This window comes from Diabrotica virgifera, chromosome 7 (assembly GCF_917563875.1).
Source record: "Diabrotica virgifera virgifera chromosome 7, PGI_DIABVI_V3a".
Classification (NCBI taxonomy): domain Eukaryota; kingdom Metazoa; phylum Arthropoda; class Insecta; order Coleoptera; family Chrysomelidae; genus Diabrotica; species Diabrotica virgifera.
Genome location: NC_065449.1, coordinates 164,604,952 through 164,621,067, shown reverse-complemented (window position 1 = coordinate 164,621,067; position 16,116 = coordinate 164,604,952). Strand labels below are relative to the sequence as shown.

The following is a 16,116-nucleotide window of genomic DNA, read 5'->3' as shown; positions in this document are numbered from 1 at the left end:
TATTTATTGAGAGTTGTTACAAATGTTAGAAATGGATTAAACTTAAGAATATTATGCTTAGTAAACACAGTATCTTCTAAATTTCTAATATAAACGATGTACAACCCTTACAACGCAATTACGATGTACGATTACGATCAAAATTAAAATACCAATAAAAGCCAGGAATTCAGATTTGTCGATTTTCTCCACATTCTCCTTTTCAACCTCCTTAGTGTGGCGAATAATTATGTCGATTATGTAATTGTAATTATACCTCGATAATTATGTGGACTATGTTCCTGCCTTTGAGAATCTATATAGAAACTTTTAGTAACAAGTTTTACCAAGCCCACCCATAATATAATTTAAAGATATTACTTTTATTTTCAATAATATCGGTAGAACCAAATTAACATTCGATAAAAAGCTGTCTTTTTAACAATAAATAATTTTTGAAAAATTTCGGAACGCTTAATAAATATGTTACAAGGGAATACGCATTAGGTGAACATTTTTTACCCACCCTTAGGCGTTTAAGGGTTAAATTAAAATTGAAGATAAGCGAAAATCAATATTTGTTTGTGAAATAATATTTTTTTTCCTGTTTTCTCACAACAGTAAAATGTAATTTGAGTTAAATGAACTACAAACATTCTTCTTTTTGTCTCAAATAATTTAATTAAAAAATAATTTTTTGGACAACCTACAATTAGGTTAATGTGTATACTACTGAATAGACAATTGAATACCCTTTCAAATGAGCTATAACATGACCAATATTCTTATTTAAAAAAATCACCGATTACGTCATCACGTCCAGATGGATGACGTCAATAGTTAGTATGATATATATGCCAAAAAATGGCAATTTAAAAATAAAAATCGACCTGTTTCGGGTATTTCTAATAATGTTGTTTAATTAGCTAATCATTAATTAATGCATTACTTTATGGACGCACTGCATATAGGTCTCCCTCAGCTCTTTTTATCTGTCCCTGTTTTGTGCGGTTTGCATCCAGTTACTGATAACACGCTTCAGATCGTCGTTTATATCGCAAAATATTAGTGCTAATAGACGGAGAGGCAGCGCTGAAAAATCTCTTTGAATTTACTAAGGCTAGATTTTTTACAGTTGATTACTGCGTAGAGAAACATACTGCGGCCGGTCAAGAGAAACGTAGAACAGGGGTTACTGAGAAGGTATCAACGTTGCTTTCCTACGAAGGTAATTATTTCCAATTACTAAAGCTGAAAATCAGTACACACATTCTAAATTAAATATAAATAAAAGTTATTATAATCGGTAAGCTGTATGACGGGACAGAGCCGGTCGGTCGGCCCCAATAGTCGATTGAGGAGATGAAGCATTTTGGCTCGCAATTTTTTCATCCAGAATGGATTTACTTGAAATTTTCACAGAAGGTAGGGAATAGTCCAAGGATCATTTTCTATATCATGCCGCTATCATATGCTAAAACCTTGGGCGTGTTTGCCACCCCATCTCGGGGGTGAGAATTTTTTATTACATTTTAACCATGTAATTCGATGGAGAAAGTGATTCTAAGGAAAGAAATGTTTTTTAAATTTTCTTGGTAAAACTAATATTTTTAATCTCTTTGAATTTACTAAGGCTAGATTTTTTACAGTTGATTACTGCGTAGAGAAACATACTGCGGCCGGTCAAGAGAAACGTAGAACAGGGGTTACTGAGAAGGTATCAACGTTGCTTTCCTACGAAGGTAATTATTTCCAATTACTAAAGCTGAAAATCAGTACACACATTCTAAATTAAATATAAATAAAAGTTATTATAATCGGTAAGCTGTATGACGGGACAGAGCCGGTCGGTCGGCCCCAATAGTCGATTGAGGAGATGAAGCATTTTGGCTCGCAATTTTTTCATCCAGAATGGATTTACTTGAAATTTTCACAGAAGGTAGGGAATAGTCCAAGGATCATTTTCTATATCATGCCGCTATCATATGCTAAAACCTTGGGCGTGTTTGCCACCCCATCTCGGGGGTGAGAATTTTTTATTACATTTTAACCATGTAATTCGATGGAGAAAGTGATTCTAAGGAAAGAAATGTTTTTTAAATTTTCTTGGTAAAACTAATATTTTTAGAGTTATTCGCGCTTCAAAATAACAGTTTCTCGACGAAAAAATCGACTTTTTAGAGGGTTTTTTGAGAATACCTCGAAAAATATGCATTTAATCAAAACAACTGTAGATATCAAAATTGTATCTTTTAGTAACACAAACCAAATTATTTTTCTGTGATATCGCTAAGACCAACACAAACCGAGATACGGCATGTTAAAAGTTAGCTTTTTTCGTCAAATGCATAATTTGAAATATTCAAAGCCAAATAATGGGAAAAATTTGCATTTTTCGAGGAAAACTTAAATAATCTTTTTTCAAGTATAGAATTAGACCTTTTAACAAAAAAAAATAAAAAAAAGTTTCTGGCATGAAATTTAAGCGACTTATAATCCAAAAAATGTCGGTACCTGCTTTTCTCTACGAAAAAATCGGAGAAATCAACCCCCTAACTACCTTCCTAATTCAAAATTAGTCTTCACCTTTCTGTAGTTACTTTTATATTTATATTATCAATACTCTCAAGGAGTTTGACTTATTCAATATGCCTAATTTTTAAAAAATATTATATATCACTGTGTACTGATTTTCAGCCTTAGTAAATGGATTTAATTACCTTCGTAGGAAAGCAACTTTGATACCCTCTCAGTAATGAGACCCCTCAAAAATTATTTTGTAGGATTTTTAAAGTGCTATAAGTTTGTGGAAATCAAATTCCGTAAGATGCCTTAGTTTTTAATTGGGGCGGGTTTAAAAGGCTCGAATAATGGGGTGTTTGCTGGTAAATAGAGGATTTAAACAGCTATATCTGGCTAACTATTCACTGTAATGAAAATCTATTCACAGAGTAATTTTAGTAATTAAAGATGCTACAATTTAGTATTTTAAATTTTTTTTCAAATCTTCAGTATTTTCGGAGATATTTTGAAGTAAAAGGTGAAAAATACCAAGTTGCAAAAAATCAATTTTTATTTAAACTCCAATTTTTCCAAAATTTGGCATTTTAAATAGGTCAAACTGCTTGAGTGTATTGAAAATATAAATATAAAAGGAACTACAGAAACGTGAAGACCAATTTTGGATTAGGAAGGTAGTTAGGGGGCTGTTTTCACTGATTTTTTCGTAGAGAAAAGCAGGTACCGACATTTTTTTAAGTCGCTTAATTTTCATGCTAGAAACTTTTTATTATTTTTTTTAAAGGTCTAGTTGTATACTTGAAAAAATATTATTTAAGTGTTCTTTGAAAAATGCAAATTTTTCCCATTATTTGGCTTTGAATATTTCAAATTGAACATTTGACGAAAAAAGCTAACCTTTTACATGCCGTATCTCGGTTTGTATTGGTCTTAAAGATATTGTTAGAAAAAACTTTGGTTTTTGTTACTAAAAGATACAATTTTGATATCTACAGTTTTTTTGATTAAATGCATATTTTTCGAGGTATTCTCAAAAAACCCTCTAAAAAGTCGATTTTTTCGTCGAAAAACTGTTATTTTCAAGCGCGAATAACTCGAAAAATATTAGCTTTACGAAGAAAATGTAAAAAACATTTTTATTTTTTTCTTACAATCACTTTTTCCATCGAATTACATGGTTAAAATGTAGTAAAAATGTCCAACCCCGAGATGGGGTGGCAACCACCCCCAAGGTTTTAGCGTATGATAGCGGCATGATATAGAAAATGATCCTTGGACTATTTTCTACCTTCTGTGAAAATTTCAAGTAAACCCATGCTGGACGAAAAAATTGCGAGCCAAAATGCTTCATTTCCTCAATCGACTATTGGGGCCGACCGACCGGCTCTGTCCCGTCATACAGCTGACCGACTATAATAACTTTTTTTATATTTAATTTAGAATGTGTGTACTGATTTTCAGCTTTAGTAAATGAAAATAATTACCTTCGTAGGAAAGCAACTTTGATACCCTCTCAGTAACCCCTGTTCTACGTTTCGCTTGACCGACCGCAGTATGTTTCTCTACACACTCACAGCAATCAACTGTGAAAAATCTAGCTTTTGTAAATTCAAATAGATTTTTCAGCGCTGCCCCTTGGTCTATAATAAATATTAAATAAATTTATAAATACTTACAATTTTTCCACCGCCATATTCCCAAAATTTAGCTAATGGTTTCAGCATATTTCTGAAAGGAAAATCGAAAATCATTGAAATTATTAAACGATTCACCGTAACTAAACGTTTTAACATATGCAACTTTAATGTATTTAGAATCAATAAAAGGGCAGACATATTTTGGATAGATTTCTGAAGAAATGTATCCAACCGTTGTTTGCACTGGTAGCAAATAATTTCTACTTTCATAAAACCTGCCAATTAACTTTCCCTAGCATGTTTCCGAAAAATCCAGGATATAAAGCATTTAAAAGATGTTTTTAACCATTGAAAACTTGTACTTAGAAAATCCCCGGTTAGCAAACATTCAAAAGCTGGTCATAGCTACCTAATATAAATTTCGAAAAAAGTACCCCGCACAAACCTTATGGAAATTAGGTCCCAGTGAATTGCGTTCATACTTTTGGAAAATACTCTTTGAAGTATCCTGATAAAAAGTTCTGATGGGCACAACTCAATCGTGTGAAGGATTTTCAAGATATAGAGGCACAAACTCGGAAAATTATATGATTTACTGGGTATTCCAGTTCCCTGAGTTACTGGTTATCTGGCAACATGTAGAAGTTTGAATCAAGGAAAGGCACTAGTACTCTAGGATTTTTTCCTGGCTATCCAATGACGACCTTTACTTTGACCTTGACCTTCAACGGACGTCATCTTCTAGAGTTTCGAGGGTTTTCGGCATTAAATTGAAATAAACAGATTACTCATGGGTTTTTGGGATCGCTAAACACGAACATGCCATCAGAATTGACCTACGGAGGACGTGCTGGCCAGGACCACTGCAAGGGACGTCATCTTCTAGAGTTTCGGTGGTTTTCGGCATTTAATTGATGCAAATGAATTACTAGAGGGTTTTTTAAGGTCGCTAAACACGAATATGCCACCAGAACCGACTCTTGGAGCACCTGGTTTCCAAAGTCAATGAAAGGCGCTCCTGGAGTTTCGAGGGTCTTTGGTACTACATTAATGCAAACGGATTAGTTATAGGTTTTTGGGGTTGCTGAACACTAATGCGTGACCAGCACAGACACAGGAGCACCTGGTGCCTAAGACAGGTTATCTTCTGGAGTTTCGGAGGAATCAAATGGATTACTCTTAGATTTTTAACTGCAGAAGTTAACCTGTCTTAGGCACCAGGTGCTCCTGTGTTTGTGCTGATCACGTATTCGTGTTCAGCAAATTGGAATACTCAGTAAATCTTATAATTTTCCGAGTTTGTGCCTCTATATTTTGAAAATCCTTCATGCGATTGAGTTGTGCCCATAAGAACTTTTTATCAGGATGATTCAAAAGGTATTTTCCCAAAGTACGAAAATCCACTGGGACCTAATTTCCATAAGGTTTGTGCGGGGTACTTTCCCCTGAGACCTGATAAGTGAGGCACTGATAATTTGAAAGTAGTCACGAAGTCAGTATCCACTTGTAATCCAGCGTAGCTGGACGCTTCTGGTTTAGAGTTTTCAGCTGTCGCGTATTAGTTTTACAGTATCGAATTGAAAACCAGCATAGCTAGACACCGCTTTGGTTAGTTTATAATTTTGGATGCAAAACCCTCGCGTATTTGTATTGAAAAAGTATCTTGTTTGTATTCAATCAGTCTCTTGTCGACGCATTTCTTGTTTATAGTTTTCAACTCTCGCGTATTTTGTATAGTTATTGTGTATCTAGCGTATATGTAGTTTAAAAGCTACACGTTTCGTAAACGATTATTAGTATTCACGTATATTAATACTAAAGAATACATAATTGGTTAATGTGAAAATTAGTTACATTTTAAACTGTAACAGTGCTCTTGTGTGATGTGTCGCGGACTTGTGTGTATGTATTTTACAGTGTTATTCACTATATTTTGACCCCCCTGTAAACTGCTTTATTTACAGAATTAAAAAAAATATTAAATACAAAACTTATTCGATTTTTAAATTATGATTTTTGACATATATATCATACTAGTGACGTCATCCATCTGGGCGTGATGACGTAATCGACTATTTTTTTAAATGAGAATAGGGGTCGTCTGATAGCTCGTTTGAAAGGGTATTCAATTCTCTATTCAGTAATATAAACATTAAGATAATTATTTATACAGGGTGTCAAAAATTTTTTTTTATTAAATTAATTGACACAAAAAGAAGAATGTATGTAATTTATTTATTTCAAAAAATATTCTACTGCTGTTAGAAAACAGAAATAAAGGTTTATTGCACAAATAAACATTGCTTTTTGCTTAAATTCAATGTTTAAACTGCCAAGAACCAAGCACCCAGCGATGAGTGGCAGTTTGAACAAGGAATTTAAGTGAAAAGTAATGTTTATTTGTTCAATTAACATTTATTTCTGTTTTCTGACAGCAGTAGAATGTATTTTGAATTAAATAAATTACATACACTCTTCTTTTTGTGTTAACTAATTTAATAAAAAAAAATTTTTTGGACACCCTGTATAAATAATTATCTTAATGTTTATATTAGTGAATAGAGAATTGAATAAGCTTTCACATGAGCTAGCACACGACCCCTATTCTCATTTAAAAAAATAGGCTATTACGTCATCACGCTCAGATGGATGACGTCACTAGTATGATATATATGTCAAAAAATCATAATTTAAAAATCGAATAACTTTTGTATTAAACATTTTTTTCTAATTCTGTAAATGAAGCAGTTTACAGGGGGGTCAAAATATAGTGAATAACCCTGTACATTGGACATAAATTCGGCGGTTTAAATATGAGAACTTTACTCTAAAATTTTGACCAGATCTCAATTTAGTTATAGTAACAAAGTTGGTCATTATTACATTTTTGTTAATGCTTGTGTTCGTTATTTCCCATTTTGGTATAATATACTATAGAAACGTTTTTAGAAATAGTATCATATATTATAATACCAGAACAACAGGGATGAGATCACAAATATTGATTGAGATAAGAGCAACAAAGATGGAATTTCTAAGGATTCCAAAGTAACAAGAAGAGGCAGAAAAAATAATATAGAGACTAAGAAAATAATGGAAATGACCTAAGATATAATAGACTAAATAGAACGGAAGTGTTTAACTTGGTACGGAGTCAGAAGAACAGACAACAGTTATTGGATAAACAGAATAAAAGAGTGGAGCCAGATAGGAAAAAAGAATAGAGGCAGATCCCGAAGGAATTTCAGAGGTGAAGTGGACAAAGCAATGGAAAGAAGAAATCTGTAGGAAGGAGACTGGGAAAAACAGAAAGAACTGGAGAGACCGGTTGAATGAAGGAATGAAAACTGTGAAAACAGTAAAAATTCTTAATATTCTTATACCTCTATGGTATATTAAACTAATAAAAATAAAAGCAGTTGTCAAAAAATCATTTGTTTTAAACCAATTCAATAGTCGAACTCTATGTGCGAAAAAAATCGTATTTTCTACATTTTGTATTTACCCCTTTTGTGTTATTTCTGAATAAGAAACAGAAAATTTAATTTAAAAGGTGCATTAAATAGTAGGTTTATATCTATATCGTTTTATCACTGCATAGTTAATTTATTTATAGGTTCCAATCGCCGCATATTTCACCGATTAAGTCAATAATATTATACTCTGGGCAAATTAGCAAAATACAAGGAAAAGTTATTTACCAGCAATTTTATTGCTGGAAACTACTAATTGTACATACACTGGATTTGTATACTAATAATAATTATATATAACTCATAAAATTTTACCTTTACACCAAAAACACTCAAATAAAAATTCACCGTAGTTAAATTCTGCATAGAGACATGTTTTTCTCTATTTGCTTCGACGAAAATTTTTCGCGAAAAATGTGGGTTTTCCCAACAAAATCTTTAATTTTCAATAGAAATTTTAGGTAAGCAATTATTTATCAATAATTAAATAACTTGAATACATAAAAGCTTTTTTGGTATAGATTATAGTTCCGGAAGCCGGTAGAAATTAATTCATTAACACAATTATTTTATTATTATATAACATAATATAAATTTAAAGCATTCCTGAGGCCGCTCAAATAGTCCAATTTCAATTCTGTAAAGTACGTTAGATGCGTATAATGCTCTTTTATTATAAGAAATTCGTAGTTGTTCCGGTGTATCATAATTGTTATGTTAATTATTGCGACCGTAAATTGTTAATTAACAATTTCATTGTTGCTCAACTATTCGTTCAATTTCCACCGGCTTCTAGAAACATAATGTATAACAAAAAAGTTTTATATTTTCTCAAGTTATTTAATTATTAATAAATAATTCATCACCAGCAATGGTGATTCCCAAGTCTATTACGCCAGTCAGTCCTATCCATTGCCAACTGTTGCCAGTTTGCTGCGCCTATTTTTCTCCCACCCTCAACTACATCATCCTTCCATCTAAGTTTTTGCCTACCCCTAATTCTACTTCCAACAGGTTGTGATATAAGGATTTTTCTAAGAGGGTTGTTATGCTGTGATCTTGCTAGATATCCTGCCCATCTTAGTCTTCCTATTCTTATAAGAGATACTACGTCTTCACCATCAAATATATGTTTATATCTGTGTTATACCTCGTAGTTGTACCTCCTCCTCCAAATACCATTTGCACAGATTTCATCGAATATTCGTCTCAGGATCCTTGGTTCAAATATAAGCAGAAGGTTTTCATATGCCTTGGAGATGATCCATGTCTCCGATCCATATGTCAACACTGGTTGTCTAAGTGTTTCGTATATGGTTATTTTTGTTTTTTGGTTTAAGTTTCTGCTTCTGATATGTCTACTCAGTCCAAAATAGCATTTGTTCGATAGGATTATCCTTCGCTTGATTTTTTCCATCATGACGTTCTCCTTGGTGATCAGGGAGCCTAAGTATGTGAATTTGTCCACCACTTTATTTATTGATAAATAATTACTTACCTAAAATTTTAGTTGACAATAAAATATCTTGTTTGGTAAACCTCGATTTTCCTAGAAAACTTTTTCTCGAAGCAAATCAGGAAAAAAATATTTCTATGTAGGAAAATTGTGATGAATTTTATTTGGATGTTTTTGATGTTAAGTTAAAATCTTCGGAGTTACAGAGCACTAATATAAAAAAACTCAATTTCAGCTAATTTGTTTATAAAAAAATAGCACACTGTCTGCGGACTTTGCATACCTGTATTATTAATATGTATACACAATCATAAGATTTGAGTCCAGCAATAAAATTGCTGGTAAATAACTTTTCCAAATAATGGCATATTCTCCGGTAATCTGCCCAGACTATTAGAATTATAGTATCCAATTAAAACCCACAGCTACAAGGAAACAATGCGTGTTTCCCGATAACAATAATATAGTATAATAATATAATAATTTTAAATTTTTGCTTACAAGAACAACATTGTTAATCGTAGATTATATTTATTTATTCTTTAAAAATGTGCGTATCGACAATGATAGAGTTGTGACGGTTATGGTTACGTCATTGATACAATTTTTACAATTCACTATTGTGAAGATTCCAAATATTTCCGGTATTTTGAAATTAATACATGGAATAGTCACCACCCTTTTTGTGAGAATATTGTTTTCACCTATTTTGAACTAATGTGAAGATCTTGAATTATCCAAGTATCTCTGTCCAAGAGACTTTATAAACACAACTGGTCAATCACTTGATCAGATAGAATGACAAATGAGGTATCGAATGAAAGTTTATAATACAAGGATGGTATTATAGGTGACAAATTTAACCTCGGATTTCCGGTTCCAAAGTTGGAACTGGAAGTACGCTTTTAAAGTCGCCGTAATAGTATAAGCGATACATTATTCGGCGCGCCTTAGCAAGACGAGAATAATTACATATTTCCGCATTTTATAGCACTTTCGTTTAAAAAGGTGTAATCGAAAGTGCCACATCATAGTCGCAGAAATATTACAAATAATATGTCAATCATCGTGAAAAGTCCACCTCGAATATTTAGTTCCGGTTTTGATGTCATTTCCGGTTAAAAATTGATAGCTAGAAGATTGAAAAATTACTCAAAATTAGTGAAATCGTATATAAATTGACGCAAAATTACACGAACATTCAAATATCGACATTCGGTTTTACTTCCGATCACGCTGGGTGAAAACCTTGGACTTACGAAGTCCAATTACTTGTTAAATATTGTGTAAAATTTTTTTTAAATACTGAGAATTCCATGATGGAAAACGTAATTCATATATGTTGGTACGGCGGTTTTTGATTGCAACAACGTAGTAAAAATCGTAGGACAACCAGAAGGCAAAATCAAGAACCTGTGAGACAGGAGGTAGATAGATTCAATGGAGTGACTGTTGGCCGAATCCACTGTGACATTTTCAGATCTATTGTTATCGTCTAGTCTAGATGGCCATTCTATGAAGTCCCTGTTGCCAATCTATGGCTTGGGTAACTCAGAATTTATGTCCGTCAATGTTAAAGTCGAAAAACTTATTTTGCTTTAATTTACCATACTTGGTGGCCAGAATTAAGTCTAATCTGATTTTTAGTCTCTGATATGATTTTCGTTTTGCTTTCTCACAGTAAGTAAGAGGCATTATGTTCTTGTTGTTTAAGATTTGAATAAATATTCTGGAATATTATTAATTAGTGAATTAATAGTTATTTATGATATAAGTTTTAAAAATACAATTTTAAGGCACGCATGTAAAGGCACATGAGTGCCTTAAAAATGTAATTTTTACACGTATATCATACAATACTTTTTCTACAAACGTCTTATATATCAACAATTATAATTTATTCATTCTCAAGTACAGGGCAATACCTACAAAAATTTTAATTGAACTTGACTGACATTCCATTTTTATATTTTTCTTGACATTACACGAAAACTGCCTATACGCTCTGAGCTTCGCTGGTGTCGCTCCTAGCGGATTACTAATTCAACTTTTACCGGTAATTTTTAAATTTATTATTTAATTGTTATCGCTTAATATTTACAACGCTAAAAAGTAATTAAATTGTAATAGATTTTTTTAAGATTTTGCTAATCATTTTGACGTTCTATTGATGAAATATTAATTTCTTACTTCGGATACTTTCACAATTATCGTGTAGATGGCGCAAAGATTAATAGATTAATTTATAATTACATATTACGGAACACTAAAAAAACGTAAATTCAGGATTTAAAAGGTAAGTATATTTAAGGTAAAAATATATAGCACAGCTTTGACCAACTAATATTTTTAATAATTAATGTTTTTAATTTTAATTTTAAATTAATCACTTTGACATTTATGTCAAATTTCCGGTAAACATTTACAGACTTGTCACTACTGGCGCTCGCGAATTTATAAATATCCCCTCTACGTACGAGCTCACAGCGTATACTGTCAATAAGTAAATCATAACAACAATAGAATAATATCCACTTTTATTATTGTATATTCTAACAAGTTTTAATAGTTTTTTTCTACAAACGTGTTAAAAATGCAATAATAGGTACAGTTTAAATTAAATTTTAAAAAACCTTACCTTTTTCAAATTGCGCAAGTTGTACTGTTAATATTAATGTTAATAAATGAATTATAAAAATATTTTGGCGTTCATTTTCACAATTTCACATTTTAATTTTAACTGCAGTGCCTTAAAAATTTGAAAGCACTAGTGCTTTAAGTAACATTTTTAAAGCTCCTATGGAGTGCTAAAAGTTGCATTTTAAACACGTTTGTAGAAAAATTAATTTATATAAACTTATATTACTCCACATATTTAAATAATCAGTTTAGATCTATAAATAAATTTACAAATGAAACTTACACACAATATTATCTAATCAATTTTTTAATCTTGCACACATGCAAAAAACGGTATTTTAATCAATTACGAGATATGTATTTTAAAACACTCATAAGCGACGAATGCATTTTTTTAAGTATCGATTAAGATCGTAATCGTATCGGCGATAACCGCAGAAGTTTTTTTTTCTACATGATTATTAACAATACATGATTATGAACTTTTTATATGTCTGAATGGAAATATCTCTCAATTTTAGGTCTGCTATTTTTTACTTAAACTATTATATTTCCACTTCTTGACATATTCTCCCTATACGTTTACTTATCATATAATCATCAATCTGATCCTTGATTTGATTTTAGAACTTGCTTGTTTTATGATTATACCTAAGTATTTTCGAATAGCCAGAACAATTTGGACCGTGGAACTACAGGTCTTCTTGTAGTGCCTATCCGTTTCGGATGTTGGCGACCATCATGGCAATCTGTACTTTGCACACTGCTGTTCTGAAAAGATTTGTAGTGGTCGTGTTGAACCAAGTAAGTAGATTTTTCAGCCAGGAAATCTTTCGCCTTCCTGGTCCTCGCTTTCCTTTTACTTTTCCCTGCAAGATTAGTTGCAGCAGTCCACATTATATTTTACTGTTCCTCATGATGTGACCGAAGTATTCGATTTTGGCTGTATTTATTTTGATCAACAGCTCTTTTCCTTTTTTAATTCTCAGCAAAACACCCTCATTAATAATGTGGTCGGTATAAGATATCTTCAGGATTCGACGATAAAGCCCCATTTCAAAAGCCTCAATTTTCTCGCAGGTGGCGTCGGTGAGAGTCCACGACTGAACTCCGTACAACAGTAAAGGAAAGATATAACATCGTAGTAATCTGACTTTTATGGGTATCGACAAATCATGACATTTGAATAATTTTGCCATTTTTTAAAATGCAGATCTTGCTTTCTCTATCCTACATTTGATTTCTATGGAATGGTTCCAATTTTCATTAAAGTTTGTACCAAGGAAGGTCTATGTTTTTAGTCTTTCTATTTGTTGAACATTCACACTGATTCGTCCAAATTGCTGTTCATTCTTAGAGATCATCATACATTTTGTTTCCTTAGTGTTTGGTGAAAGTCCGTATCTTTGACTGACTTCTGCGATTCTGTTCATTAACTACTGGAGGGCGTCTGAACTGTTAGCGAATACCACCGTGTCGTCTGCGTATCTTATGTTATTGATACAATCTCCGTGAATTTTAATTCCGGCTTCAACATCATCCACTGCTTCTTGAAAGATTTTCTCAGAGTAGATGTAAAACAGCAGTGGGGATAGTATACATCCCTGACGGACCCCACATTTGTATTTGATACCGTCGGATTCTCCTGCCTCTGTCCGGATAGACGATGTTTGATTCCAGTACAGATTGCTGATAATCCTTAAATCACATGTGTTTATTCCAATATGGGTTAATATTTCCATCAGCTTGCCGTGCTATACTGTATCGAACGCTTTATGGTAATCAATGAAACATGCATAAATATCGCAATTTACGTCTCTACATCATTGAAATGTACTTGTATAATAAATAAAACCTCTCTTTTACCCACTGCATTTTGAAAACCAAAATGTGTTTGGCTGATTTTTTCTTCGCACAGTCTATATTATATCCTTTGATGTATTATTTTTAGAAATAATTTTAAAATATGGCTCATTAAGTTGATGATTCGGAAATTACTGCAGGATACGGATTTTGTTTTCTTTGGTAAAGCAATAAACGTCGACTTCAACCATGTTCTTGGTATTAATCCGCTTAAATATATCTCGTTAAATATTTTGGTTAGGCGTTAAGTACCGTCGGTGTTAAATAGTTTTATGAGTTCAGCATATGCATTGTTAAGTCCAGGAGCTTTGCCATCTTTTAGTTGTGATATTGCCCTTTCCACTTCATCTGATGTGATTGGTAAGTGGTCATTACATATGTAGGATGGAGGTTGTTCGGAACTACAGGTAATAGAAAGAAATGTAGAAGACCGAAGATCAAGAGAAAGATCTAGCTCATATTACGTTGGGCAAATCAAATGAAGGCTCAGGTGAAGGATAACTACATGAAGCCATCGATCTAGCAAATGATCGTACCCAATTGAGACAGCAAGCTAACAATATTTGGAATGTAACCAGACCCTGACAGAGGCTCAAGAAATGAGGAAGAGGAAGTATTTTCGAGACACGCTCCTTCTTCCTCTAGTCCTAGTCACATCGACTTGCAGAACGTTGGAGTCAATCGTTTATGTTCCTTTTTATTTTACTCTGGGCTAATTAGCAAAATGCAAGGAAAAGTTATTTACCAGCAATTTTATTGTTGGAGTCGAATCTTATTATTGTATGTATTAATAATATAGGTATGCAAAGTCCGCAGATAGTGTGCTACTTTTTTTATAAACAAAATGGCGCCCGAAAATCGTGTTTTTTTCAATTTTTTCTCTATAACTTCAAAGATTTTAACTTTACACCAAAAATACCCAAATAAAAATTCACCGCAATTAAATTTTGCATAGAGACGTGTTTTTCTTGATTCACGTAGACGAAAACTTTCCCCGGAAAAAGCGGCTTTTTCCAACAAAATCTTTAATTTACAACTAAAATTTTAGATAAGTAATTGTTAAGGTGATACAGTAGCGATCAACAGGTAGCCAAAACGCGTTCCAAGATTACGGCTGTAATTTTGAATATTTTTTCGAGATATTTGGCACACGTATTCGTAATATAATAAAGAATGGCGGTACAGAGCCCAATTTGAAAAATATATTAATATGTGGAAATTACTCTGTAATTAAATACAATATTAAAAAAACGAGCCTGTACCGCCATTAAGGAGAACAAAAAAATACACTTTCTTCAAATAAACTTTTTTATCCGATGCCTAGATTTTGTGTCATTTTGGAACTACTAATGAAATAAAAAATTTTAGTAGTTCCAAAATGACACAAAATCTAGGCATCGGATAAAAAAGATTATTTGAAGAAAATGTATTTTTTGTTCTTCTTAATGGCGGTACAGGCTCGTTTTTTTAATATTGCATTTAATTACAGAGTAATTTCCACATATTAATATATTTTTCAAATTGGGCTCTGTACCGCCATTCTTTATTATATTACGAATACGTGTGCCAAATATCTCGAAAAAATATTCAAAATTACAGCCGTAATCTTGGAACGCGTTTTGGCTACCTGTTGATCGCTACTGTTTCCTCTTAATCAATAATTAAATAACATTAGTAATGTAAAAGCCCTTTTCATATAGATTATAATTCCAGAAGCCAATGGAAATTGAATGAACAGTTTAGCAACAATTGAATTGTGAATTAAAAATTTACGGTCGCTATAACAACGACAATAATTATGATACATAAGAATAACTATGATTTTTTCATAAAAAGACACTATACCTATCTAATGTACTTTACAGAATTGAAATTGGACTATTTAAGCGGCCTCAGGAATATTTTAAAACTATAAACAATTTTTTGGCTTATAAACAAATAGAATGTCTCGGGAAATATTAAAGTAAATTAAATTGTAAAAACGGTACTCGAAAAAAAGTGGCAGGATAGTTCTTATAAAAGAAAAAACGTTTAATTATGACTAGTGGTTCCTGAGATACAACCGGTCAAAGTTGACCGGAATTTACGGCAAATATATAAGCAACAGGATCATAATTTTCAAACCCTCACCTTTTTATTTTTGTCCTCTTTCTCCACACCAACTTTCATATCTTTAAATGCTCATAACATATATTTTTATAATAAAAACTATCGATAATACGTGTGAAAATTGCCAAAAATAGCAAAATTCCAATCAAAAATTAAGTTGGAGAAAATGTAACCCTCAAAGTTCAAAATTGGTATACGTTAAAAAAATGCATTGTCTCGGCTTCCCATGGAGCAATTTCCTTTATTCTTTTTTTTGTTCCCTAATAACTCGAGTAAAGCCATTGAACTAACCTATTATTAAATGTCAAACTTGCTTTTGTTTTGTTATAATAGATTAATTTATATATAAGAACAGAAAACTACATATTTTTTTCCAGTTGTAGGCTTTTTTTTAGATAAACCTACTACAAGTGTACCTTTTGAAGTTAAAAACATAAAT

General features: G+C 32.2%; 1 protein-coding gene across 2 annotated transcripts in view; it reads right to left on the bottom strand.

The window, feature by feature from the left end:
* Positions 1 to 16,116, bottom strand: part of LOC114334708 (facilitated trehalose transporter Tret1) — a 174,628-nt gene that overhangs the window by 123,773 nt on the left and 34,739 nt on the right. The window contains exons 1-2 of one of the 2 annotated variants that reach the window (XM_050657271.1): positions 11,704 to 11,858; positions 4,176 to 4,227 (exon numbers count right to left, since the gene is read on the bottom strand). In XM_050657271.1, coding sequence (XP_050513228.1) covers positions 4,176 to 4,223 — 48 coding nt within the window. In that variant the 5' untranslated portion in view covers positions 4,224 to 4,227; positions 11,704 to 11,858. Of the gene's footprint in view, positions 1 to 4,175; positions 4,228 to 11,703; positions 11,859 to 16,116 lie in introns of those variants that run through there. The other variant, XM_028284807.2, reaches the window with a different exon arrangement.